General features: G+C 37.3%; 1 protein-coding gene across 2 annotated transcripts in view; it reads left to right on the top strand.

Annotated features, from left to right (window-relative positions):
* Positions 1–24303, top strand: part of Clpx (caseinolytic mitochondrial matrix peptidase chaperone subunit X) — a 41714-nt gene extending 17411 nt beyond the window's left edge. Inside the window, exons 4-14 of one of the 2 annotated variants that reach the window (XM_004855628.4) lie at positions 5464–5618; positions 8032–8191; positions 10203–10244; positions 12800–12976; positions 13446–13610; positions 14540–14628; positions 15914–16078; positions 18623–18922; positions 20750–20842; positions 22895–23001; positions 23853–24303. In XM_004855628.4, the coding sequence (XP_004855685.2) occupies positions 5464–5618; positions 8032–8191; positions 10203–10244; positions 12800–12976; positions 13446–13610; positions 14540–14628; positions 15914–16078; positions 18623–18922; positions 20750–20842; positions 22895–23001; positions 23853–23943 (1544 nt within the window). In that variant the 3' untranslated portion in view covers positions 23944–24303. The remainder of the gene's footprint in view (positions 1–5463; positions 5619–8031; positions 8192–10202; positions 10245–12799; positions 12977–13445; positions 13611–14539; positions 14629–15913; positions 16079–18622; positions 18923–20749; positions 20843–22894; positions 23002–23852) is intronic. The other variant, XM_087198974.1, reaches the window with a different exon arrangement.
* The last annotated feature ends 1478 nt before the right edge of the window (positions 24304–25781 follow it).

The raw sequence follows: 25781 nt of genomic DNA, 5'->3' as shown, positions 1-25781 counted from the left end.
GAATTCAGGACCTTGCACTTGTGAGGCAGGGGGCAGCACCACTGAGCTAAATCCCTGGTCCCCCCTCTTGTACTTTAAGATTTCAGCAGAGAAGTCTACAGTTATACTTACGAAGCTGCCTCCAAAAGTGACTTGGCATTTCTCCCTTGTAGCTTTTAATATTTTTTCATTGTTCCTTATTCTTGGTATTTTAACTAGAATGTGATGTGGGGGGAGATTCTTTTCTTTTTTTTTTTTGAGGGAGGAGATTCTTTTCTGGTAGTGCCTGATTGGGGTTCTAAATGGCTCCTATAACCTGTTATTGTTTCATCAAATAGATTTTCTGTGCTTTTAGTCTGAATCTCAGTGTCCTTTTCTTTTTTTTTTTTTCAGTGACCTTTTCTACACCAAAAAATTTTTTTGATCTTTTAACCATGTCCCAGAGTTCTTAGATGTTTTGTTCATGATTTCTTGGTTTTTGTTTATTTTTCTTTATTGATGTCTACATATAATAATTCCTCAACCTTATCTTCAGGTCCTGAAATTTTGTCTTCTTCTTGGTCCTGTCTGGTTTTTTGGTATTAGGGATTGAACTTGGGACCTTGCACTTGTGAGGCAGGCGCCAGAACCACTGAGCTAAATCCCCTGCCTTCTTGGTCTTGTTCAGTTGGTGAGACTTTCCATTGAGTTTTTTATTTAATTTACTGTGCTTTTCATTTCCAGGATTTGTTTGATTCTTCAGAATCTCTATCTTTTTGTTGAATTTCACCTTTCATATCCTGCATTGTCTTCCTTAATTTATTTAGTTGTTTATTTGTATTTTCTTTCTTTTTTGTTTTTTGTTTTTTTGGTACCGGGAATCGAACTTGGGTCCTTGTGCTTGCGAAGCAGGTGGTGAAACCACTGAGGTAAATCCCGGCCCTATTTGTATTTTCTTTGAAGTCATTAATCATTTTATATAAATCAGTCTTCTGGCTTCTCTGGCATTTCATCTACTTCAGTATCTTTGTATTTTTATTGATGAATTATGCACATGTGGAGAAGTCGTGTTGCCTTGTTTTTTTTTTTCTTTGGTACCAGGGATTGGACTCGGGTCCTTGCGCTTGAGCAGCAGGTGGGAGAACCACTGAGCTAAATCCCTGGCCCTGCCTTGTGTTTTTTTTTTAACTTATGTTTGTATATTGAGTTTTGTGCATTTGTAGGGATGAATAGCTCTTCCACTTTAAAAAAAAATTTTTTTTTTTTAGCTTTTCCACTTTTATTTAAGGGTCTTCTTAGTGTCTGGCCTTCTTTCAGGACTTGGTCCCCAGCACCACTTGTGCTTTAAGAGTTCAGTCCCCTACCTGCCACCTCTGGGTGCTGGGGTTAGCAGTCCAGGCTGCTTCATTCTTTCTTCTGTGTTGTGCTCTGGTTTGGGAGGGGAGGTTGGTGTAATTTTTAGCTTCCCTGTTGGGTCTTTGTTTTTTCCTGTTTTGGTTTTTGAGACAGGGTCTCACTATGTAGCCCAGGCTGGCCTTGAACTCACTGTGTATCCCAGGCTGACTTGAAAGTCACAGCAATCCTCCTGCCTCAGCCTCCCAAGTGTTAGGATTACAGGTGTCTGCCATCACGCCTGGCCTGTTGGGTCTTTCTTGATCCCAGAGCTCTTCTTTTTTTCCTCACTAAGTAATTTTTCAGGTTCTGGAGAAGCTGTGATCTATTGCTGGCTTCCACTCTACCATCTTGATTCTTGTTTGGGTAGCATTTTTTGTCTGGTTTCTTTCAGTTAGGATGTTTTTTTCAAGGTTCATCTGTGTTGTGGCATGTTTCTCTATTTCATTGTTTTTTTTCTGGCTGGAAAATATCCCATTGTTGAAATTCATCAGTTGATGGACATTTGGATTGTTTCTGCTGGTTGACTATTTTGAGACAGGGTTGTTTTTTTTTTTTTTTTGGTACCAGGGATCAAACTCAGTACCTTGTGCTTGCGAGGCAGGAAGCACCACCACTGAGCTAAATCCCCGGCCCTGGTTGACTATTTTGAATAATGGTACTGAGAACATTTGTGTTTGTTTTCGTGTGGACATAGGTTTTTACTTCTCTTAGAAATGAAATTTGTGGGTCAAAATTTGTTTAGGTTTCACAGAACTGCCAGGCCGTTTTCTATAGCAGTTTAGTTCCATTTTACAACCCAGTTAACAATGTATCAGGGTTTCAGTTTCTCCACATTCTCTTTACTCATAGTGGTTGTGCAATAATCTCTCATTGTGGTTTTAATTTTCATTTTTCTGGTGACTAATAATGTTTAGCATTTTTTTTTGATGTGCTTATTAACCATTTGTCTGTATCTTCTTTGGAGAAATGATTATTTAAACCCTTTGTCCCCTCCTTTATTTATTTATTTGACAGTGTCAGATTATGTAGCTCAGGCTGGCCTTCAACTTGCTTTGTATTCTAGGCTGCCCTTGAACTCTCGATTTTCCACCTCAGCTTCCTAAGTGCTGGGATTGTGGACACATGCCATCACATTCAGCATCTTTTGTCCATTTTTAAATTGGATTCTCTTTTTATGCTTAAATTGAAGACTTCTTTGTATTTTTTTTCTATCTAGTTTCTTTTTTTGTTGTTTTTTTTTGGTACTGGGGATCGAACTCATGTCCTTGCGCTTGCACAGCATGCGGTGAAACCACTGAGCTAAATCTCCGGCCCTGGCTATCTAGATAAATGATTTGGAAATGTTTTCTCTTGGGTAGTTATTTCAAATGGCAAATAACAGGTGTCAGCAGACTTATTGTAAAAGGCCAAACAGTTAATATTTTTGGCTTTGTGTTCCGTATGGTCTCTGTTACAGCTGTTCTTCTACTCTACAGTTAAAGTACCAAAGCAGCCATAGACAGTGAATGAGTGTGTCTGTCTGAGTTCCAATAAAACTTGTATAGTTGTAGTGTAGCAGTTGTATAGTTGTAATTGTATAGTTGTATAGTTGTAGTTTTTTTTTAATTTTTAAAAATTGGAATAGGTACTCTTGCTATTGTTTTTTTCTTCAGTACTGGGGATTGGAGTCAGGGCTTTCACAATGAGCTACTTCTCCATCACTTTGTCCCTCAGTTTTATTTTTAATGTTTTATTTTGAGACAAGTTCTTGCTAGGTTGACCATGCTGGGCTCCAACTTGTGATCTTCCTGCTTCAGCCTCCTAGAGTGCTCAGATTACAGGCATTTGCCACCATGCCTGGCTCTTGCTAAGGAGAAATACACTGTTTAATATGCTTTAATTTTTTTTTGCCTATTCAAAAATATAACTTGTCAGACATGAAGTCTTTTTAAGATAGAGCCTTTTTATGTATATAATATTTTTGAAGCTTGCTGTACACTTACAGTGGTTTGGAGAATTTATCTTTGATGTTGAAATGTGTTCCGAATCATGGGGAGCTTTCATTTAAACAGATCTCCCAGGGCTGGGGGTTCAGCTCAGGGTAGAGTGCTTTCCTGACGTTCATGAGACTGAATTTGAACCCCAGCACCACAAAACAAAACAAGTAAAAAAAATCTCCTGAAAAGGTTTTCTTTAAGGCAGTCTTTCTTGTCTTTGGTGTATTATACAAGTATGTTTACTGGGAGCAGTATTATTATAAAAAGGAGGATAATTGCCATACTTGTAGTAAGCCTTTAAAGGAAAAAAATTTTTCTTGTAATTTAACAAGATTAGAATTTTGCTCCTTTGTTAGTTTTAGGAGTAAAAGATTATGCCTTATGCTTGTAAATTTTTCTCAAATAAGATTTTGATAAATATCATTGAATCCTCAAACTTGGATATATTGAACATATTTCATTGTAAAATTGGTATCGGGGATCAAACTCGGGACCTTGCGCTTGCAAGGCAGGCGGCGGAACCATCATTGTAAAATTGTATATACTGTATTAAGCAAACCTTCAACAATAAAGAAGATGTGATAGGTTAGTGTTTAATCTCATTCCCTTTGACCTAATTTCTTTAGAGAAATATTTTTTTTGTATGCTTTCAGGCCAGATTTTCCTGTCACACAGGCTGAACTAGATCAGAGGCTTCTCTGCCCTTTAATCCTTGTCGTCAGTTGTAGTTGTAAACTGGTGCCTCCTTATAAACTAGAGGCATTCACTATCTTCCCATTGATGGGAACTTGTGATTATATACTTGAGCTTGTGCTAATTGTAGGTTCTTGGAATGGCTTGATCTTTCTTGTTTGTGTTTTTTGGTACCAGGTATTGAACTTAGGACCAAATGCTTGTGAGGCAGGCATCGGCTCCACTGAGCTAAATCCCCAGCCCAAATTTTTGGTTTTTTGAGACAGAGTCTCACTGTGTAGTATAGGCTGGTCTTGAACCAGGTATGTATCCCACATTTGCCTGGACCTCTCATTCCTCCTGCTATATCCTCTTGAGTGCTGGAATTACAAGCATGCACCATCACACTTGGCTGATATTTTTCTTTAGATGAACATTTATAGTTGGTCAGTGACTAGAACACATTTTTGAGTCCACTATAGTTTATAAAATATACTGCTAGAATTTATCCACAGTGGCTTGTTTTTGTTTTTTTTGGAGATAGGTTTTTTTTTTGGGTTTTTTTCCAGTACTGGGGATCGAACTCAAGACCTTGAGCTTGTGAGGCAGGCACGGCTGGAGATAGGTTCTTACTATGTATGTGGTCCAGGCTCCTGGAAGTAGCTGTGTAGCCCAGACTGGCCTGGAGAACTTGAAATCCTCCTGCCTCAGTCTCCCAAGTACTTGGGATTAGAGGCCTGTGCTACCTAGTGATTTTTGGATTAGAGAATAGAAATTAATGAAGTAAAGATGAAATAAATATATGAAATAATCTTATATATATTTACAAAGTCAAGGTTTTTAAAATGCTCATCTATGTGAGAGGACCTAAAGAATATGCCTTTTTATATTTTTAGTGATTAAAATAGATTTATCTCTTTCAATTTTCATGTATGTTTGAAAGTTTTCATAGTAAAATATTGGAAAATGAGTTAATCTACTTTTTTTTTGTGGTTTCTTCAAGTATTCCTGTAAAGTAGTTAATTTCTCAATATTTTCGAGTGTTTTTTAAAAGTACCTTCAGTGGATGAAAGAATCTCAGTCAATGTTTGGTCTTAATGAAATAGATCACAAAATGAAAGGAAACTAACTCTCAGCATTGTGGCACACACTGTAACCCCAGCACTCAGGAGGCTGAGGCAGGAAGATTGCTGTGAGTTTGAGGCCAGACTGGGCTACCAAAATCAAAAAGAGAAGAAGGAAAGGAACCTAGTGAAAATGAACAGAAAGGTAGTTTACTGAATGCCTCTGTCCTTGTAATATGTTTAGTGTATAAACCAGGCTGTTTCCATAGGTAGTGGGATGAATTGCAAACCTACTTTGTTAATGTCTAACTTTTCACTTATGATGAGTCTTCAAGTTTATAAACACCATTGGAATTACTTTTCTGTTTTCCTCTGCTGACCTCTGTTTTCCTTTTCAGCATCCACTCGTTTTGTCAAGTGTGAGAAATGCCATCACTTTTTTGTTGTGCTCTCTGAAGCAGACTCAAAGAAAAGCATAGTTAAAGAGCCTGAATCAGCAGCGGAAGCTGTGAAATTGGCATTCCAGCAGAAACCACCTCCTCCCCCCAAGAAGGTACAGGCCTCAGTTCAGTCTCGCAGACATTGGGTCTTGAAAACGATCCTTTGCTTCCCTAACAATAGTATCTAATACTTTTACTAATAAATATTATAAGTTCTTAATGGGCTACTGTATAGCTGCTAAATGTTAATGATACGTTGCCTTGTCCCTTGTCAAGATTATTTAGTATCAGTGGAATATAATTCAGGTTTTTTTTGGGTTTTTTGGTTTTTTTGGTGGTACTGGGGATGAAATCTAGCTATATCCCCAGCCCCCTTTTTTTTTTTTTGGTACTGGGGATCGAACTTGGGTCCTTGCACTTGAGCAGCAGGCGGCGAAACCACTGAGCTGAATCCCCGGCCCCCCAGCCCATTTTTTAATTTTGAGACAGGATCTCACTAGGTAGCACAGAATTTGTGATCTTCCTGCCTCAGCTTCCCTCAGTGCAGGGCTTACAAGCGTGTACCAGCATGCCTTGGTAATTGAGTGATTATTAAAATGGTATTAGTACCAACTTAATCTAAATACGCTTACGTAGTTCAACTGTTGACTCTGGTTTGGGCCCCTAAATATCACCAGCCTGCAGTTATCACCCTTAAATTAGTCTATTTTATGGTAAAACAGTTTTCAGCCCAACAGTATCAGCAAGTGTTTTTATTGACAGGCAGCCAGGGCTGCCCTGTGTATCACTGTGGCTCTTGTGGAGCAGGCTCTTTGAATGAGTCTCAGGCAGTGTGTGTTGTGATGCTGTGAAACATGGCAGAGTGCACACTAGCTCCTTTGGTACATGGCATACACTTTTCACAAACCAAAAGTCCTTGCCTCCTAGCCTGTGCTCTCTGTTCTGGCTGTGTCTCAGAGGTCTGCACACTGAATTATTTCCCACTTTATGCTTCAATGTATCTTTCTTTTTCTGCTATGCTTAGATACCAGTGCTTTTGTCTCTATCTCCACATGTGCTGTGGTAGATTTAATAATTCATAAGTATAACCTGTGAGGAATGAATGAGACTAAAAAACTGTAATAAAATGTACAACAGCTAAAGAATTTGTCATATAAAAATAATATAATAGAAAATATAGCAATTAAGCTTTATATCTTTAAACATTTGTGTGCACTCTTAAGACATCTGTGTAGTTCTAGAAAAGACAAACTATTTTCACGAGTTGTCAGGTATTAATGGTTCTCCCCCGCTCAGTGGTACTAGAGACTGAGCCCAGTAAATGCTGAGCTATATCTGCAGTCTTTTCTACTTTTTAAAATTGAAACAAGGTCTCAGTAAGTTCCCCAAGGTTGGCCTCAAACTCACTCCTCCTGCCTCAGCCTCCTGAGTAGTTGGGATTATAGGCATGTACCACCATGCCCAGCTAATAGTTCATTTTTATTCAGTAAAAAAATCTAAAGGAATTTACCCTGTCCAAAGCTGTTGACAATAACCAAATATAGAATAGAGCTAAGAAAAAAAAAAAGAATAGAGCTAAGAATAAAACTTTTAGATTGGCATTTAGGTAAATTAAATTAATTAAATTAAGATTAATATTGGAAAGCTGAGTGTGTGGTACACTCCTGTAATCCCAGCTACTCCAGAGGCTGAGATGGAAGGATTGTATAGCCTGGCCAATTTAGTGAGCTCATGTCTCAAAATAAAATAAAATGAAATGAAATTAAAGGGGTTGGAGATGTAGATCCATGGTAGAGCACTTGGCCAGCATGGTTGAGACCCTAGGTTCAATCCCTCATACTGTGGGTGGGTGGGGAGGGGCTAATAGAGAAAAATCTAGATGTTTGTGAGTCTTAACTAACACACATGAATACTGGTAGTATAATGGCTTTTGATTATATAATGTCTATGTCTAAAAAGGCTAATTTTGTAATCTTTGTGAAGGATACTATCTAGGGAGAAGTATAGAAAAGATTTCTTTTAATTATTTACATTAATGATGGTACTCTTAGACTTTTGGTGGCATGGGTAAGCCACTTGAATTGATGGTATTATTTGTACAATAGAAACTAGCATAGCACTCATAGAAAACAGTGGTATTTTGTTAAGTTAGCCAATGAATTGTCATTTTGTTCATTTAGAGTTTATGATGTTTGAATCATTGCTACATAATGTATTGTTCTCCTGGAATTTTTATCTATCTATCTATCTATCTATCTATCTATCTATCTATCTATCTATGTCTGTCTATTGACAGGGTGTTGCTGTGTAGCTGAAGTCAGCCTTGAACTCTTGATCCTCCTGTCTCACTGTCCCCAGTGCTGGGATTACAAATGTGCACCCCTACATCCAGCAGCATTTCATTTTTAATGAGTCTTTTTTTCGAAGTCTAAATTCTGGGCGAAGGTGCTTAGTGTATAACTTTGTAATATGTGTGCTTTTATGATAAAGCTCATAGTAAATTACTCATAACTAATCATTTTTCAGATTTATAACTACCTCGACAAGTATGTGGTTGGCCAGTGTTTTGCTAAGAAGGTGCTTTCAGTTGCTGTGTATAATCATTATAAGAGAATATATAATAATATCCCAGCTAACCTAAGACAGCAAGCAGAAGTTGAGAAGCAGACATCTTTAACACCTAGAGGTTAGTGTTTTTGATAATTGACCAATGTAGAGATTTCTGCGCTTAGAAGTAATCTTCATCTGTGACTCCTTGCTTTAATTTTTTTAAAAATTAACTTTATTGGTACATTTTAGGTATACATTATGATCACATTCATCATTGGGAATTTGTACCTGTACGTGATACATCTTAGTTCTTGTTTTTTCCCATTCTCCTTCCCTGCCTTCCACCCCTCCCTATTTACAAAAGCTGTGTTTCTGTTCTTTGCTTCTTTTCTCATATTTTTTCTTTCCCTTCTTTCATTTCCCCCACACCCCCTAGTTCACCTTTGCCTTTGAACCTTTTCTTCCTATTTAACATTATCTAGTATGCATTTAATAAAGCAGACTTTTTTTTTTCTTTTGTACCGGGGATTGAACTCGGGTCCTTGTGCTTGCACAGCAGGCAGCGAAACCACTGAGCTAAATCCCCGGCCCTTATTATGCATTTAATACAGGGCAGCATTTTTCAAAGTGTGGACATCATTTGGGCACATTGCCAGTAGCATTTAAAAAAATTTAATAGATGTGAATAGAAACTGCTAGAGTACATTAACTTGCAGGTAAGGTAAGTGTTTCTTAAAACTTTTGTTTTCAGAACATTACATGTGCACAGGTTCGACACATAAAGTGTGATATATTTTTTTCTTAAGGTTCTCAATAGTGTTTGAAAGAAGCTAGGATTTTAGCTCAGCAGTAGAGTGCTTGCCTAGTACATGGGCTTGATCTTTAGCACTGCAAAAACAAAGAAATGAAAAGAAAATTGAAGGCCACTAGAGTAGAGTGAGTAATTGTCTTTGAATTATAGACTTCATCACTAGTTTACCATGGATTGATCATTGTACAACCTCAAGTTCTTCTTGGATTCAGGAAACAGAATTTCATTTGCTTAAGTCAGATAATGTGGTGATGATAGCTATTAATACGACATATCCAGTACTCTTTCTTTTTTGGGTCCCAGCTACAGAGTGTAAGGTTAAGGGGAGATTTGTAAGTGATTAAAGTTAGTTTCTTTTATACCCATATATTTTGTGATCTCAGTGTATATAATACAAATTATTTTAATAGAACGACTACTGAAAAATGATTATGAATAAAGTAATTGTAAATAGTTTTTATTTTGAGGAAGTTCTGCTAAATAATTGAATTTGTAAACCTATAATACATTTTGCTTTAGTAGTTACCAAATGTGTAACTGATTTCATTGAAGACACTTGCTCACTTGTTGAACTGCAAAATACTCATGTAGTAGTTAGTATCAGTTACTTATTTTTAGAAAGCATAATTCATAACTAATAGAAGACTTGAAACTTCAATTTTATTTATTTATTTATTTTTGAGACAGAGTCTCACTATGTATGTAGTTCAGGCTGACTTTGAGCTATGTAGCCCAACCTGGCCTCATACTCCTGGCTATCTTCCTGCCTTAGCTTCTCAAGTGCTGGGATTATAGGCAGGCACCACCACGCCTGACCAGAACTTTAGTTTTTATAAGGTCCAAAAAGCACTGTCTAGTCGTGGTGCAAATTATTTGTTCTGGTTCCTTCAGTCAGTCAATGTTGATCACTTCTCAGCCTTTTGTCTAAGATCAAGTGTAATCAATACTGAAGTTGCTCAAGGTGCTGAAAGAACAAATGCAATATTCGTGTTATGAGGGACTTTATTTATTTATTTTTTGCACGTGTCCATTTGGGACTTTAATTCTTATAAGAGACTTACATTATCATATTCTTTTCTTAAAACAGATGGCAAATTTTTTCTCTGACAAATGTGAATATTAGCAATTGGATAGCCATCATTAGCCTGGTTTTGTTTTGTTTAGTGTAGAAAGGATGTAGCTTATAAATTCTTTCATAATGGGAAAAGCTGAAAACAGTGGTAATGAACAAATATTTTAAATATATTTGGAAGAGGGCAAGAAGTGGGATACTCATTGTTTCCCCAAACTCAATAAATACAGAATATTTTCATGTTGCCATTTTTCATCTTTTTAGAGTTAGAAATAAGAAGACGGGAAGATGAGTACAGATTTACAAGTAAGTAATCGTATTTATCCTGTGTAGTCTTCCTTCCTTTTGAGGTTTACCTCAGTGAAGTGTCTTAGCAGTACTAAAGATAGACATGGACTTGCATGTGTATTACAAGGAAGATGTGTTTTATTCATATGTGGTACGTATTGAGTAAATTAAATACTTCTGCATTTATCATGTAATCCCATTATAGTTAATATATCTCTTTTAGTTTTGTTCAAATTAAGTAATTTTTCTCATTGGGCAGAGCCAAACTAAAGTCAGGTCCCTTCCTATATTGTCACAATTCTGAATTAGATTTTGCTGAAATTAAAAAAAAGAAAAAAGAAAACTGCTGTGCTAGTGACAACTTAATTGAACTCATACAAGAGACTAGATTTTCTTGCCTGATTTGGATTTGAATGAGGCATAACATTGTGAACTAGACACCAGTCATTAACTCACAAATGTAGCACAACTTAAATTCACATTTTTTTGTTTCGGATTGAACTTGGGACCTTGCGCTTACAAGGCAGGCGGCAGAACCACTGAGCTAAATCCCTGACCCTAAATTCACATGTTTACTGAACCCCTATTATGATGACTAGAATAACCCTTTATCTTAAGCATGAAGATATCTTGAAAGTGGCAGCCACGTGGAATGAGATCATCATAATATATCTGCTGAACTACTATTCTTTCTATTGTTTTAATTAAAATAATGCTCTAGAGCTAGGCATGGTGGCACATTCCTGTAATCCCAGCATTCTGGTAGTCTGAGACAGGAGCATCCGCAAGTTTGATGGTAAGGTTTTTTTTTTTTTGCTTTCAGTAGCGGGAATCAAACTCAGGACCTTGTACTTGCCAGGCAGGTGCAGCACCACTGAGCTAAATCTCTGGCCCTGTATCACAAATTTGAACCCAGTTTGAGCAATTTAGTGACTTGAGACCCTGTCTCAAAATAAAAATTAAAACAAGATGGAGAGTGTAGCTCAGTGTAAAGGCAATGGGTTCAATCTCTAGTACCTCTGGGAAAAAAACAAAAACAACCATTCAAAACAAACTCTGTTTTGTTTTGTTTTGGTACCAGGGATTGAACTTGGGTCCTTGTGCTTGCAAGGCAAGCAATGGAACCACTGAGCTAAATCCCTGGCCCTCAAAACAAAACTCTGGAAAGCACTAATATTCTTAACCCATTTCTTAGAAACAACTTAAAAATAAGACTTAAAAATAGAAACAAGTAGCCAGGCAAAAGCCTGTAATTCTTTCACTGTAGGAGGCTGAGACAGGGGGATAACAATTGGAGGCCATCCTGGGCAGCTTAACAAGTTGGTGAGACTTTGTTTCAAAAAAAAAGAAGAAGAAGACCTGGAGATGTAGCTCATTGTAATTCACTGGGTTTAACCCTTAATACCGTGGAGGAAAAGGGGGAGGAGGAGGTATAAACAAATGTATGATCACAGATAATCATTTTTGTAGGGACCTACCTGATAAACTGATACCTTAGCAGCGATATTCTGCCTAGTTAAGCATTGTGTCTATGTTAAAGGGACTAGAAAGATCCAGTTGAAATCAAATAAAATCAGAGAGTCAGATGGGATCAGGAATAGTGAGATTTACTATATTTGGCCTGCCTGGTATTTGAATCACTTTTAAATGTGGAAGACGCTATAAAGGTCCTGTGTCTCAGTATTTTCATGTTGTGGATAAGGAAGTAGTTCCAGGACAGTTAAATGACTTTTCATGGCCTCATAACCATGAAGCAAGGCACTGAAACTAAGTTCCCTAATTCTCAGTACATTGTTTTTTCCTTTTTCTACAGTCCTGCTTCTTTTCATTCATACTGAAAAAAAATCCTTTTGTTTAATCTTCAGAGTGCCTCTAAATTAGCAAGGTGGTGGGTGGTGAATAGCTGTAGTCTCAGCACTTGGGAGGCTCAGGTAGGAGGCCAGCCTGGGCTACATAGCAAGTTCAAGACTAGCCTGGAGCACACAGTAATACCTTATTCAAAAAACAAAACAGCCGGGGATTTAGCTCAGTGGTGCTGCTGCTGCCTGCCTCTCAAGCACAAGGTCCGAGTTGGATCCCCGGTACCAAAAACAAAACAAAGATGCCTCCAAATTAATTTAGTTTTCTTCTTGCACCTTCCAACCATGTGTTTGAAATTGATACCAGGTGTTAACTGCTGCTTTACAGATTAGGAAACAGAATCACAAAGTTTGTAGGATTTGCCCAAGATCATTTAGCTGTTTAGAGACCAAGGAAGGCTGTAAGCCTGAAGCCTTTTAACTCCTAACACTGTTCTCCTCCCATTATACTGCCTTCCTTGTGTGAAGAGAATTCTTACACCTTTACATAAATAAGGAGGGTGAAAAGAATCCTTTTCTTAGATACCTTGTATAACCATGTGTGTTGCACATTTGTCACTAGATAATTTGAAGTCTTCCTCTTTAGATAAGACTAATGTTGAAATACTTACATTTTTCTAAATAGTTGCTTTGTTTTAGAAGTAGCGTTTATGAGGCATTGTTTTTCAAGTAAATTCAAGTGCAGTTCTAGTAATTCATTTGGGATTTTTTCAGAATTGCTTCAGATTGCTGGAATTAGCCCACATGGTAATGCTTTAGGAGCATCAATGCAGCAACAGGTAAATCAACAAATACCTCAGGAAAAACGAGGAGGTGAACTGTTGGATTCTTCCCATGATGACATAAAACTTGAAAAAAGTAATATTTTGCTGCTTGGACCAACTGGGTCAGGTAAATGACTTCTTAGGAAACATTTATGGCTTTTTTTTTCTGTATAGGGGCTCGAATTCTGGACCTTGCGATTGTGAGGGAGGTGGCAGAACCACTGAGCTAAATCCCCGACCCATTTTATGACTCATTTTTAAAGATAGAATATAAATGATTCTCTATCTTGTGTGTTGTGATTGGGGGATTTTGATTCTTAAGAGGAAAATGTATGACTGTCTTCTGGATATGTTGTCACTGTTCCAGTTTAGGTTTCAAGCTGCTTTCGAAGCATAGGTGTTGCCCTTCAGGCCAGTCCTTAACTTGTTAGCAGGAATAGCAGATGAGATACAAACAGATCTGAATGATAATAGAGAAAAGATGTACCAGTTAACAAGTTTTTAGTATGTACTATTTGAGTTTATTTTGAATTTTCTTAGAAAATCATGGGTCAGTATATTTTTATTAAACTTTTAGTTACTGTTTCTGTTTGTAGGTAAAACCCTGCTGGCACAAACTTTAGCTAAATGCCTTGATGTCCCTTTTGCTATCTGTGACTGTACGACTTTGACTCAGGCTGGATATGTAGGTGAAGATATTGAATCTGTGATTGCCAAACTGCTCCAAGATGCCAATTATAATGTAGAAAAAGCACAACAAGGTATGTTGCCAGAATAGCTTGTTTGTCCCCATATTTAGTCTATTGGGGAAAGAGCCTAATATTAAGAAATAATATAATTCTTACTTTGTATCAAGGGCTAAAATTCTGTAATTTTATAAAAGAACCTGTGTTGCATATTTTCTAGCATACTGATTAAGGGCCATGAGTTTGCTTTGTCTAAACTCATGGTCACTAAGATGGCAGGGTGAAAACAGGACAAGTTACTATTTTGTTAGGTTCTTTTTTTTTTTTTAAAGGTTACTAAATTATTATTTTTTTTTTTGGTACCGAGGATCAAACTCGGGTCCTTGTGCTTGCTCAGCAGGCGTCGAAACCACTGAGCTAAATCCCCAGCCCAGTTAGGTTCTTAATACTGTCATTGTTTTCCTTGTTCTAATTCCCCTCCAGACTCCTAATGCTGTACCTAGGGTACAGGTGGGAACATGAGCAAGAGCAGGAGAATACAAAATAGGAGTCTAGAAACAGATTAGCCCGTTGGCCTACAGGACATCGTAGATGCTGTATTTATCCTTTATTATTTATACTTATGTACATGAAGAGCTCGATTCTTTTGTGTCCAGATTCCTTTGTGACAAGAATATGCAGGGGAAAGAGTAAGGTGCTCTTTTGCTAGTACCAACCATGCATATACCTCATGCTTCCACACTGTATCTCAGCTTCCCGTGATAAAGAATGTAGGGTAGATGCCTGTTGTCAAAGAGCTTCCAGTACCGTATTCAAATGTTCTGTAGGATAAATTCCGAAATAATTGCACAAAATGATGAAATAGTAATGTATTTTTAAAATGTCAAGCCGTTGTATTTTTTGAGTATAAAAACTTGAGTGACCTTGCTATTTAGTCTTTTAAGTTGAGCCTGTCTTGTGTTTATCTTTTTCATATTATAAATAGAATCCTCCTTAAATTATAGGAATTGTCTTTCTGGATGAAGTAGATAAGATTGGCAGTGTGCCAGGCATTCATCAGTTACGGGATGTAGGTGGAGAAGGCGTTCAGCAAGTAAGCAGTTGAATATTTTGTTCAAGCCCACTAAAAGGAAGGGAATACATCAGCCTCTCAAATATTGTACGTTTGGTTTCACATTCAATTAGATTCTGTTTCGCTTGCTTCTCCCACCCTAAACTTCACATACCATTTTAAAGTAGTTCAGATCTTAAAAGAAAGTTAATGATTTTAAGTACAAAATACCTTTCCTAGGAAGTTAAAAATATTTTGAAGAACAGAAAAAAATTTTAATCTTTGTTGTTTTTATTCCTCAAAGGCCCAGTTAAAAATATTTAGAAAATTCTTGAAGAAAGTTCTGGTTCTAACTAGATATAAGTAAACTATACATGCTTCTTATTTCTTCCACTTAGTTAGAAGGTAATTATAAAATAAAGTTTCGTGTTTTTTTTGTTTTTTTTTTTCTGGTACTGGGAATTGAACTCAGGACCTTGCACCTGCCAGGTAGGCGCAATGCCACTGAGCTAAATCCCTGGCTCCAAAGTTTAATTTCTTTCTTTCTTTTTTTTTTTGGTACTGGGGATCAAACTCAAGACCTTGTGCTTGCGAGGCAGGTGGCGGCAAAGTTTCATTTCTTGCAGTCATAATTAAAGTCATAATGATCTTCTAGCCAAGTTAACCTTTTTAATAGTAAGTGATGAAATAAGCTAATGGGTGAATAAAATTGCTTTGCCTTTTTTGACAGACATACAGAGGTATGCTTGCATTTATAAAATGTGCTAAATAATTTTTTCATGAAGGCATCTCAAAATATAGGTAATTCTCAAAGTTTAACACAACGCTGGAAGTAGAATAGAATTTTTATTTATGTGAAAGACAAAGGTTCAATTATTTTCAAATTGTGAATGTTCCCAGCATGTTTGGATATCATAAATCTGTCTTTATGTCAGAGTTACGACTTTACCATCAAAAACGACTTCTTACATTGGCAGTTTCCTGAATACAGTATATCTGGAGTCCTGTAACCACTTCAGATAAGTTTGTGAATTATTATTATTATTATTTTTTGGTACCGGGGATTGAACTCGGGACCTTGGCACCTGTGAGGCAGGCATCGGAACCACTGAGCTAAATCCCCAGCCCAAGTTTATGAATTATTAATGTGATAAGGCCACTTGATTTTCATATTAGTTGTAGGAATGTGGGAGTTTTCATTAGTTCAACTCATTGACCATAACCATAACCACAACCACGTATTATTTTCCTCATTAAATCCCATCATATAAAGTATAACATTGCACTTAAATATGGTGATATTATAAATCATTCATTCTTTATTTAGGGCTTATTAAAACTTCTAGAAGGCACAATAGTCAATGTTCCAGAAAAGAATTCCCGAAAGCTGCGTGGAGAAACAGTACAAGTTGATACAACAAATATCCTGTTTGTTGCATCTGGTGCTTTCAATGGTTTAGACAGAATCATCAGCAGGAGAAAAAATGAAAAGGTAAATTTTTCTGAGGAATTACTCAGAGCATTTAAAGTTACAGAGGTTGGGCGCTCAGTTTCTGCTCTTGTGTCTGCTAGTTGCCTGTCATCGAATTTTCTTTAAAAACATCAGAAATATATTCCTAGTTGTTGTTTTAATTGTAGAACAGTAAATTAGAAGATTTCAAAGCAGCATTGATGTATGGGCATTTTTAAAATAGTACTTGATGAGCTCAATTTTATATTTTATCTAAGGCTCTTGTTACCTGAGGCAGTTGCTATATCAGTAAAATTTCTGTTCATTTCTCCTGTCCAGTTCATTGGGGCCCAAGATTACAGTATTAAATATATACCTATATTTCAACCATATGTATGCAATATGAAATTTACAGTTCTAGTTCTCTTTCTCATGGTTTCCCCTCCGAAAGTTTCAGTCAGCAAATACCTGTTTTATCTTCTTAAAAACTCAGATTGTTAGGGCCAGGAATTTAGCTCAGTGGCACAGTACCTGCCTCACAAGTATAAGGTAACTCACATTGTTAAAAATGATGAGGTGATTACTCCGAAGATCTTCTTGGTCACTTATCTCCCCAGTATGTGGATCTGCTTTCCAGTGCACAGAGCCTGCATAGTCACCTGACACTGTACCTGTGACACCGTCATGCCTTTCTGTGTTCTCCTCTAAATAAACCCCTATAGTGTAAAAGCATTGTCAAGTATATATCCTCAGTTTTTATAATATTTAATAAGTACTTAATATCAATTTATATAAGAAATGTATATATAAACTTATTACTATGTATGGTAAGTGTATAATATTTAAATTCCTGAATGAGGGGTATTTTGCTTTCTGATGGATGCACTAACTGCCCCTGTGCACTGTTCCTTAGAGAATCAGAGGAATAGTGGGTGTCTCAGTTCAGGGTGCTGTAGTAAAGTACCATAGGCTAGGTGGCTTATGAACAACAGAATTTATTTTTTGAAATTCTGGAGGGTGGTCACCAGCCTTGCAAATGCAAGGTCCTGAATTTGATCCCCAGTACCAAAAAAAACACAAACTGGAGCCTGGAAAGTCAGAGATCAAGGCACCAGTAAATTCTGATGAGGACCTATATCCTCACAGTGGTTATCTTTTCACTGTAACATCATATGGCAGAAAGGCAACGAATCTCTCTGGGGTCTGTTTATAAGGGCACGAATCCTGTTGGTTTATGACCTAATCACCTTCCTCATCTCTCCATACCATTACCTATATTACCAATACCTAATAACATACCATGCCATTAGGCGTTAGGAAGAATTTGGGGGGAGATACACACATTCAGCGCATTGCAAATCAATTTTTAGCTTAGGCTATATTCTCAAATAGTATATGCTTCTCTTGTACTTTTTTTTTTTTTTTTTTTTGAGCCAGGGTCTTGCTCTGTAGTTCAGGCTGGCCTCAAACTCACTGTGTAACCCAGGCTGTCCTTGAACTTGTAGTGATCGTCTTGCCTCAGCCTCCCGAGTCCTGGGATTACAGGTGTGCACCACCATGCCCAGGTTCTTGTACTACTTTTTGTTGTTGTTACTGGGGATCGAACTCCAGACCTTGTGCTTGTGAGGCAGGCAGTGGCACCACTGAGCTAAATCCCCGGCCCCCCTCTTGTACTTGTAATGAAAACTATGACATATCAAAATTAAACTTTCAAGGGGCTGGGGATTTAGCTCAGTGGTTCCAACGATTGCCTTGCAAGCTCAAGATCCCAAGTTCGATCCCCGGTACCAAAAACAAAAAAACACAAAAAACAACAACTTTCTAACAACTGGCTGGAATATAGTTCTTTTATGTTGAGTCCCATACACCTTTAAATACTTAGCCAGCCTTGTTCAGCAAAGTTATTATTCTTACTTGATGTCATCCTTATATGTTTCTTATAAAAATGTGACTTGTTCTAATTCACAGGTTGATGTATATAGCCCCAAATCACGATTTTAGTAGAATTGTGGGTAATTTTTATGACGCTTTATTCCATAGGCATTACCCTTCTTTACAGTACAACAAAATTAATTTTGGTTATGAAAAAATTACTATTTTCATTTTCATACTTCTCTACATCTTTTAGAAATCACATTTGTCTAGAGGTCTTAGATAAATCTTGAAGCCTCATTATATGAGTTCTAAGTGACTTCCCTTACTAGTTCTTACCTAATTCTCCTAGAATTCATTCTCTGAGTAAGTTATTATGTAGTGGTTAGGTTCTCAGTCCCTCCCACTCCCCTACCAGGGATCAAATGAACTCAGGACCTTGTGGTTGTGAGGCTGGCGCTGAGCCACTGAGCTACATCCCTGGCCCTAGGTTCTCAGTTCTGAAGGCAGATAGACATGGATTGAAATGTTGGCTTTGCCACTTAGAGCTACAAGACCTTGGTCAAAGTATTTAACCTCTATAAACCTGTTTTATAACTTTGTAAAACATGAATAATATTTATAGAGTTGCTGCAAAAACATGAAATGTGCATGTAACGTACTTAATACAGTGTAACGTCATTCTGTTTATAATATGCATCATGTCTTCGGCAGTATCTGGGATTTGGAACACCATCTAATCTGGGAAAAGGCAGAAGAGCTGCAGCTGCTGCAGACCTTGCTAACAGAAGTGGGGAGTCAAATACTCACCAAGACATTGAAGAAAAGGATCGATTATTACGTCATGTGGAAGCCAGAGACCTCATTGAGTTTGGCATGATTCCTGAGTTTGTGGGACGGTTGCCTGTGGTGGTTCCTTTGCATAGCCTGGATGAGAAAACACTTGTACAAATACTAACCGAGCCACGGAATGCTGTTATTCCTCAGTACCAGGCCTTATTCAGCATGGATAAGGTTAGGTTCTTATTTTGTGCAGTTAATTATTATTTTCTTGCCAATTAAATTCTACATAAATTAGCCTAACAGATTAAAAAGAGATCTTGCCCACTCCTCACCAAGTGTGCTTCTAGGAATCCAGGAATGCACATTATGTTGCATCATATTAGACATTTAGAAGTTGGTTTTATTTTTCCTGAATTAAAATCATTATTGTGATATAAAGCCCAAGGATACAGAGAGAAATGATGTCATTAACCTACCTCAGTCTCACTAAGCCAAATACACGGGATTGTCCTTTCAGCCTTGTTACTCCAGATGCTTTGTTGTGACATGCTGTGTACACTTTTGTCCAAGTAAACTTTTATTAGCTTCCACATCTGCATCTCTGTAGCATATACACAGAGGTCACTCTAGCCCACATACCCAATCAGAAGCATAAGTTTGCGGTTTCTGAACTCAGCATCTACCTGTCATCTTGTCTTCCCCCTCCATTGCCTCTGCCTCAAGTCACGCCCCTTTACCATGCTTCACTTTGACTCACTCATTTGGTTCCTGATTGGCCCATCTCCAGTCTGTCTCCGAGCGCTACCACCAAAATATTATCTTTCACTTCACTTCCAGATAAAATCATTTATAAATTGAGCATAGTGTCCTTCAAATAGATACTAAGTTCTTAATATTAACTCAATGAGTAGACACAGGCTAATTCTTTTATTCCCTACTTAAATTCCTGCAGTGGACTCCTACTCTTACTTAGATGCTCCCACTTTGGTGATGCCTGAGTGTACTGTTTTCGTACACTGCGCTGTTAATATGTAGGGGCCCAATAAATGTTGAAAAAGTCCAGGGAAATCCATGTCAATCTAGAAAACCTTCAAGGATTAACAACAAACTTGTGATTTCACAATACTGGTAGCATTGTAGCTTAATTGGTAAAAACAAGTGCTTCTTGAAAGACAAGGTTCTAAAACACCATGAGAAATAATTACCTCACTATTTGAATTCTATTTTTGAAATTTGTAATAATTTAGAGACGCTTGTCTAAAAGTTTACCTTTGTTGTACAGAGTGAGTATGTTAGTAACACTCTTTAAAATATAGTTTTATCCTGATGTGTAGCTCAGTGGTAGAGCACATGCTGGCCCTGGGAATCCCTATAGGGATCCCTTCTAGGGATCCAATTAATATTTTCTAGGAGGAAAGTAATCAAGTGTGAGTGATATCCTTGTGCAGTGGTGAACCTTTTAGGTGAGTGCCCAAACTGCAACCCAAAACCCACTTATTTATTGCAAAGTGCCAAAACTGCAATTAAACCTGAATACTGAGGTTTTAGTTTAGAAAAAACAACTCATACAACTTGTGACAACATCTCAAAGAGGGCTCTGGGTGCCCACTGTGGCACGCATGCCATAGGTTCGCCATCATGGTTCTACTCTGAAAGGGATAAAGTCAGTTAAAACATATTGATGCTAACTTTGCCTGTGTTCTGAGTTTGAGTAAGTCAGTTTACTTAACCCCCTGGAACTTACTTCTCTGTGAAATCAGGGCCCTGCTTCCATTTAATTCTGTAATTTATAATTCTAAGAAGACTAATAAGGCTGATAAGTAGTTAATAAATTAGCATGTTCACTATAGGTCCATAATCCCCATGTCTCACCGCTGGGTAGCTCTGAACTACTAATGGTACACGTATGACTGTCCCATTGGGTGGCACCAGCTGCCTGATATGATAGGCAGGTACCACTGCTAGTTCAAGCTGATGGGAATGTTAAGTGCTGTATGATTATATTAGGAAAATATCAAAGGTTAGGTAAGTTCTTATTTATTTTTAATCTATTTGTAGTGTGAACTGAATGTTACTGAGGATGCTTTAAAAGCCATAGCTAGATTGGCACTAGAACGGAAAACAGGTGCCCGAGGCCTTCGGTCCATTATGGTAAGTTGGCATGTTTCTAAAAAATACTAGATTATTTCTTGGTCTCAGTTTTGAGAATATTAAACTTCTATTTTTCTCTCGGAAATTTATTTAGAGAATTGACCTAAAGTTGTGTGTGTGCGTGCACTTGGTGGGTGGTGTGGGGAAGGTTCACGGTGGATTTTATTTTGTTTCCAAAAAGATACTTTGGTGTAGGGTGTGTAGCTCAGTGGTTGAGCATATGCTAAGCACCTGTGAGAGCATGGGTTCAATTTCCAGCCCCCAAAAAACAAAAATGAAAGGGATGTAGCTCCGAGCTGAGCATGTATCTAGCAGATCCTTGCGTTTGATCCCTAAAAGCACCAAAAGGAAAAAGGAACTGTAAGGAGTTTGCATGAGAGGACATTCACATACTCTGACAGAAAATCAGGATGCAGTACTAGGAATTGAACCCAGGGCATCATACATGCTAAAAAAGCTCTCTGCCACTGAGGTACACCCAAAACCCTTAAAAAATTTATTTTGACCTGGGTCTTGCTGAATTACCCAGGCTGGCTTTGTACTTTCAGTCCTCCTTTCTCAGCCTCTGGAATAGTTGGGATTATAGGTGGGCACCACCATGCTTGGCTTCTACGTAGACTTTTGACTAAGCCCAGAGCCCTGACCTATTGAAAGCCTCATTTTTGTTTAAAAGTAAATTGAAGATACCATAACATTTTACCCCTCAGTTCTTCAGTATGAAGTTGCTTTTCAATTTTGTTGGAGATCCTAGGGATATAGGCTTATTTTCCTGCTACTACCCACTGTGTTTGAGTTCTCTCCCCTACTCCCCAGGTCTGGCTGTACAATGAATTACTATTTATCTACCTGTTCCCAAAACAACCCCATGTTCCTACCCCTTGGAAAAATTTCACTACTGTCACTTCCCTCATCTGAATAGGTTTCTGATTGGAACTATAGGAGATCATACTCTTTCATGAGGGCCCAGAATTAAGTTCTTAACTGATGAAGGGTAGACTTATAAACTTGCAAACTAGAATAGGTAATGTAGTTGACATTTTAATTTGATATACTTACATATTTTTCTTTAGATGGGGTATAACTACCCCTTACCTGTAGGCAAAGCTAGTTTTCTTTTTTTTGTTTGTTTTTTTGTTTTTGGTACCAGGGATCGAACTTGGGACCTTGCGCTCCTGAGGCAGGTGTCGGAACCACTGAACTAAATCCCTGGCCCAAAGCTAGTTTTCTATAGTGAATAATTTTACTATACCTGTCTTCACACACCCCCACCCCCCACCCCCTTTATACTGGGAATCGAACTTGGGACCTTGCACTCACAAGGCAGGCGGCGGCACCACTGAGCTAAATCCCCGGCCCTGTAGTGAATAATTTTAGGTCTCTATAGCATTTGAGACAAGTGTTCATTTGAAGTCATTGAAGACCTTGGTTGAGGTCACTGAGGATTACTGCTTCAAACTAAGGACTGCCAGTTGAACAGGTCCGTGGTCATAGAGTAAGCCAGAAATGTCTCTAAGTAACATCTGAGTCTGAACCTATAATCTTTTTTAAGGCAGGGTCTTGCTATGTAGTCCAGGTTGGCCTTGAACTGGCCATCCTCCCGCCTCAGTCTCCCAGGGTTGGGATTATAGGCATACATCACCACTGTAGTCTTTTTGTACATGCATTTTGGCCTAAATAGGTAGAACTGCAGACTGATAGTTTACTTATAAAATAACTTTCCTGAATTTAGTTAGGAGCTGTTTAAAGAATTTTCATCTATTTCAGCTTTCAGTTATAGAGACTTCATATTTCTTGTGGGAATGGATTCAGTTGGTCTGTAGAATAAAAGTATTTTGTGGCAAGGGCAATAGTGCACACCTGCGATCCTAGCTACTCGGGAGGCTGAGGCAGAATGATCACAGGTCCAGCCCAACCTGAGCAACTTAGCAAATTTGTCTCAAAATTAAAAAGGCCTGGGATATAACTTAGTGATAGAGCCTGAGTTTGATCCCCAATATTTTAAAAAAAATTGTATGTAATCTGTTTTTCATTACTTTTTAAAAATCTCTTTAGGAAAAGCTGTTATTAGAACCAATGTTCGAAGTCCCCAATTCTGATATTGTATGTGTGGAGGTTGACAAAGAAGTAGTAGAAGGAAAAAAGGAACCAGGATACATTCGGTAATGTATTTTCCACCCCAAACATATCTAAAATTTAAGACCCTTATTGTTTAAGTAGGTGTTAAAAATTGCATAGTAATCATTATATTTGTAAGGGAAGTTAAAACTGCATGATTTTCTATAGAAAAATCTAATTTGGGTTTATACAATAATATTTTGTCTTTCTGAAAACTGATCTTCAGAGTTAGCCTCTACTTTTTTCCTCTAAGGAAAAAGTATCAAAAATGACATAAAAGTAGTAAAAATTAAAGACATTAAAATTTAACTTCAAAAAAAAAAATTTAACTTCGCTGCTGATGTTCTAATTGATAAGAGTTTTTCTCCACATCTTTCATAAGTACAAAACTTTGTTTCCAGAATTTTTCTCTCAGTAGTTTTATACCAGTTGACAAATTCAACACATCCACTGCTTCATTTACCTGTTCCTGGAATCAGCCAGCTTTCTCCTAAAGAGCTAATTACTTTAGGGCCGTAGGGTCTCCGTTGCAGCTACTCAAAAACTACCTGCATAGCACAAAAGCAGCTATGGACAATGTGTAAGTGAACAAACATGTCTTTATTCCAGTCTTTATTTTCAAAAATAGGTGATAGGCTGGATTTGGCTTGTAAGTTGTAGTTTGTCCCATTAATAAATCTGTTATGGAAAATGCTGGGAAATCTGCTTACGACTCCGTTGGGTACTTTGTTTCCCGTATCTCACCTCTAGCACTCTGTAATGTTAAAAGTGCTCTTAGTATTTTCTAGTTTTGTACGTTTTTTAGCTAGGGGGATGAATTTACTGTTTTGAATCTAGAAATATGTTTAACTCCAGTTTTTACTTTAAAAATAAACACTGGCTTTTCCTATTGTAGAGCTCCAGCAAAAGAATCCTCTGAAGAGGAGTATGACTCTGGAGTGGAGGAAGAGGGGTGGCCTCGCCAGGCAGATGCTGCAAACAGCTAAGCTCTCCGATGGTGATCCTGTATATAAACCTTCTCCTTCTCTTGTTTAGGATCATAACTGTTTTTGCAGTCTGACATTAAAGGCACTGAGTTGATCTGGGATATCATACATAGTCGGAAGCCTTTAGGATAAGAATCAGATCATGTATATTGTAACATCACATTGATTTATACAGAGGACATTATGTGGACTTTAATGACATGATGTTGAGAGATAAAAATGTACATTATTTTGGTTCAGTTTTTAAAAATATGCTTTAACAAAATTCTTAGTTCTTTTAAGCAATGCAGGTGTTATGATAATGTGGATTTTACAATAATGTTACTCTACAAATGGGAAAATAAATTCTTTACAATTGAATATTGGGATATTTAGTGTTCCCTTTTTTCTATCCAGATTCATTTACTGAAAATATTAGAATTTTATTCATCTTAAAAATTGGACCAGGTAATTTCCAAATAGTTTAAAATGTCTTGGAAAAATACTCTGAAGTATTTTGGATGATTGGCGCTTTCCAGAAGTATAGAGCTTGCTTTTTTGTTTTGTTGTTTCGTGCTAGATAGCTAATTCTTTGGGTTTATAGAACATTAAAGAAAATCTGTTGCTGTCAGCCAAAGGAAATGTGTTCACGCTAACTTATAAGTTATTAATCTTCATTATATAGCAAAACTAAACATTGGGAGGTTGACTTATCAAATGAAAATTTTACCATTTGATTCCATAAATATTAAACTATTTAGATACTCTTAAGCTTTTTTCCTTTCCTTCCATAGTGATGCAAATTTCTATATTCACTTCAGTCTCATTTGAAATTGTTTAAATCAGAGTACCTTTAAATACTTGTTTTTGGTTTTTTAGCTTCTAGAGTCTTGAGTTTTTGTTTTACCCCGTCTTTGTTGGGAAACAAACCTTAAACTATTACCAAATCCTAAGTGCTGTCGAAAGTTGGGCTATAGTAGCTATAATAAAGGAGATGAGAGGTACCTGTTTATAGCTGGAGTAGAACCAGAATTGCACTTTTAAGCCTGGAATAGAAACAGATTTCTTACAGTCCCTGGTAATGGTTTAAGTTTTCCTCATGAAGTCTTTCATTTTATAACTCTGTGTGGGTGGTTTTTTTTTTTTTGGTACCGGGGATTGAACTCAGGACCTTCCGCTTGCGAGGCAGGCGCTGGAACCACTGAGCTAAATCCCTGGCCCCATTTTATAACTTCGTTCATTATCTTTCTCTGACAGCATCATGTTCCTTTTTGTAGAGTGAAAATTGGAGTAGTTTCTGGTATATTAAGGGGAAAATTCTAGAGACTTTTTAGTCATGGCAGCTTACATTCAGTTTGGGAAGTTGTTAACAAACCATAATTAATGTTTCTAAATCAAACACAACTGAGTATAAGTATAATTTGTATCTTAGAACTTAAGTTTTGCCATTTAAATAAAACAAAAGGACTAAATGAAAACCATGGTGGTGGTGTGCCCCTATCGCAACAGTGCAGGAGCACTGCACTGAGTGAAAGGAAGAAGGACGGCAGAGCCGTGGCATTTTTAAAGAACACAGTTGTCATTTGAGCCCCTTTATTCCAGGGATTGCTTAATACTTTGCACTCCCAGGTCCCTCTAATTAATTCTCCTAGTTCTAGAAGATTCCACAGAGTTTTACTACAGTTTGTGTTTAGCATCATTGAAAATCCTTACTTGGGAGTGAACCAAAGGAAGTAAAAGACAGTAACAGTCAATTAAATTAAAATCAGAAAACAAAGAAAATCAAATAAACAAAAAGTTGTTTGTTAAGAAAAAGAAAGAAAACCCTTACTTAAATGTTCTTCATGGAACCTGCCACT

The sequence above is a fragment of the Heterocephalus glaber genome, unplaced genomic scaffold, assembly GCF_053883595.1.
Source record: "Heterocephalus glaber isolate CG9 unplaced genomic scaffold, H.glaber_assembly_v1.0 deba00001689, whole genome shotgun sequence".
In the NCBI taxonomy this organism is placed as follows: Eukaryota; Metazoa; Chordata; class Mammalia; order Rodentia; family Bathyergidae; genus Heterocephalus; species Heterocephalus glaber.
Note: the sequence above shows the minus strand (reverse complement) of the source record. Positions and strands in the feature narration are given on the sequence as shown.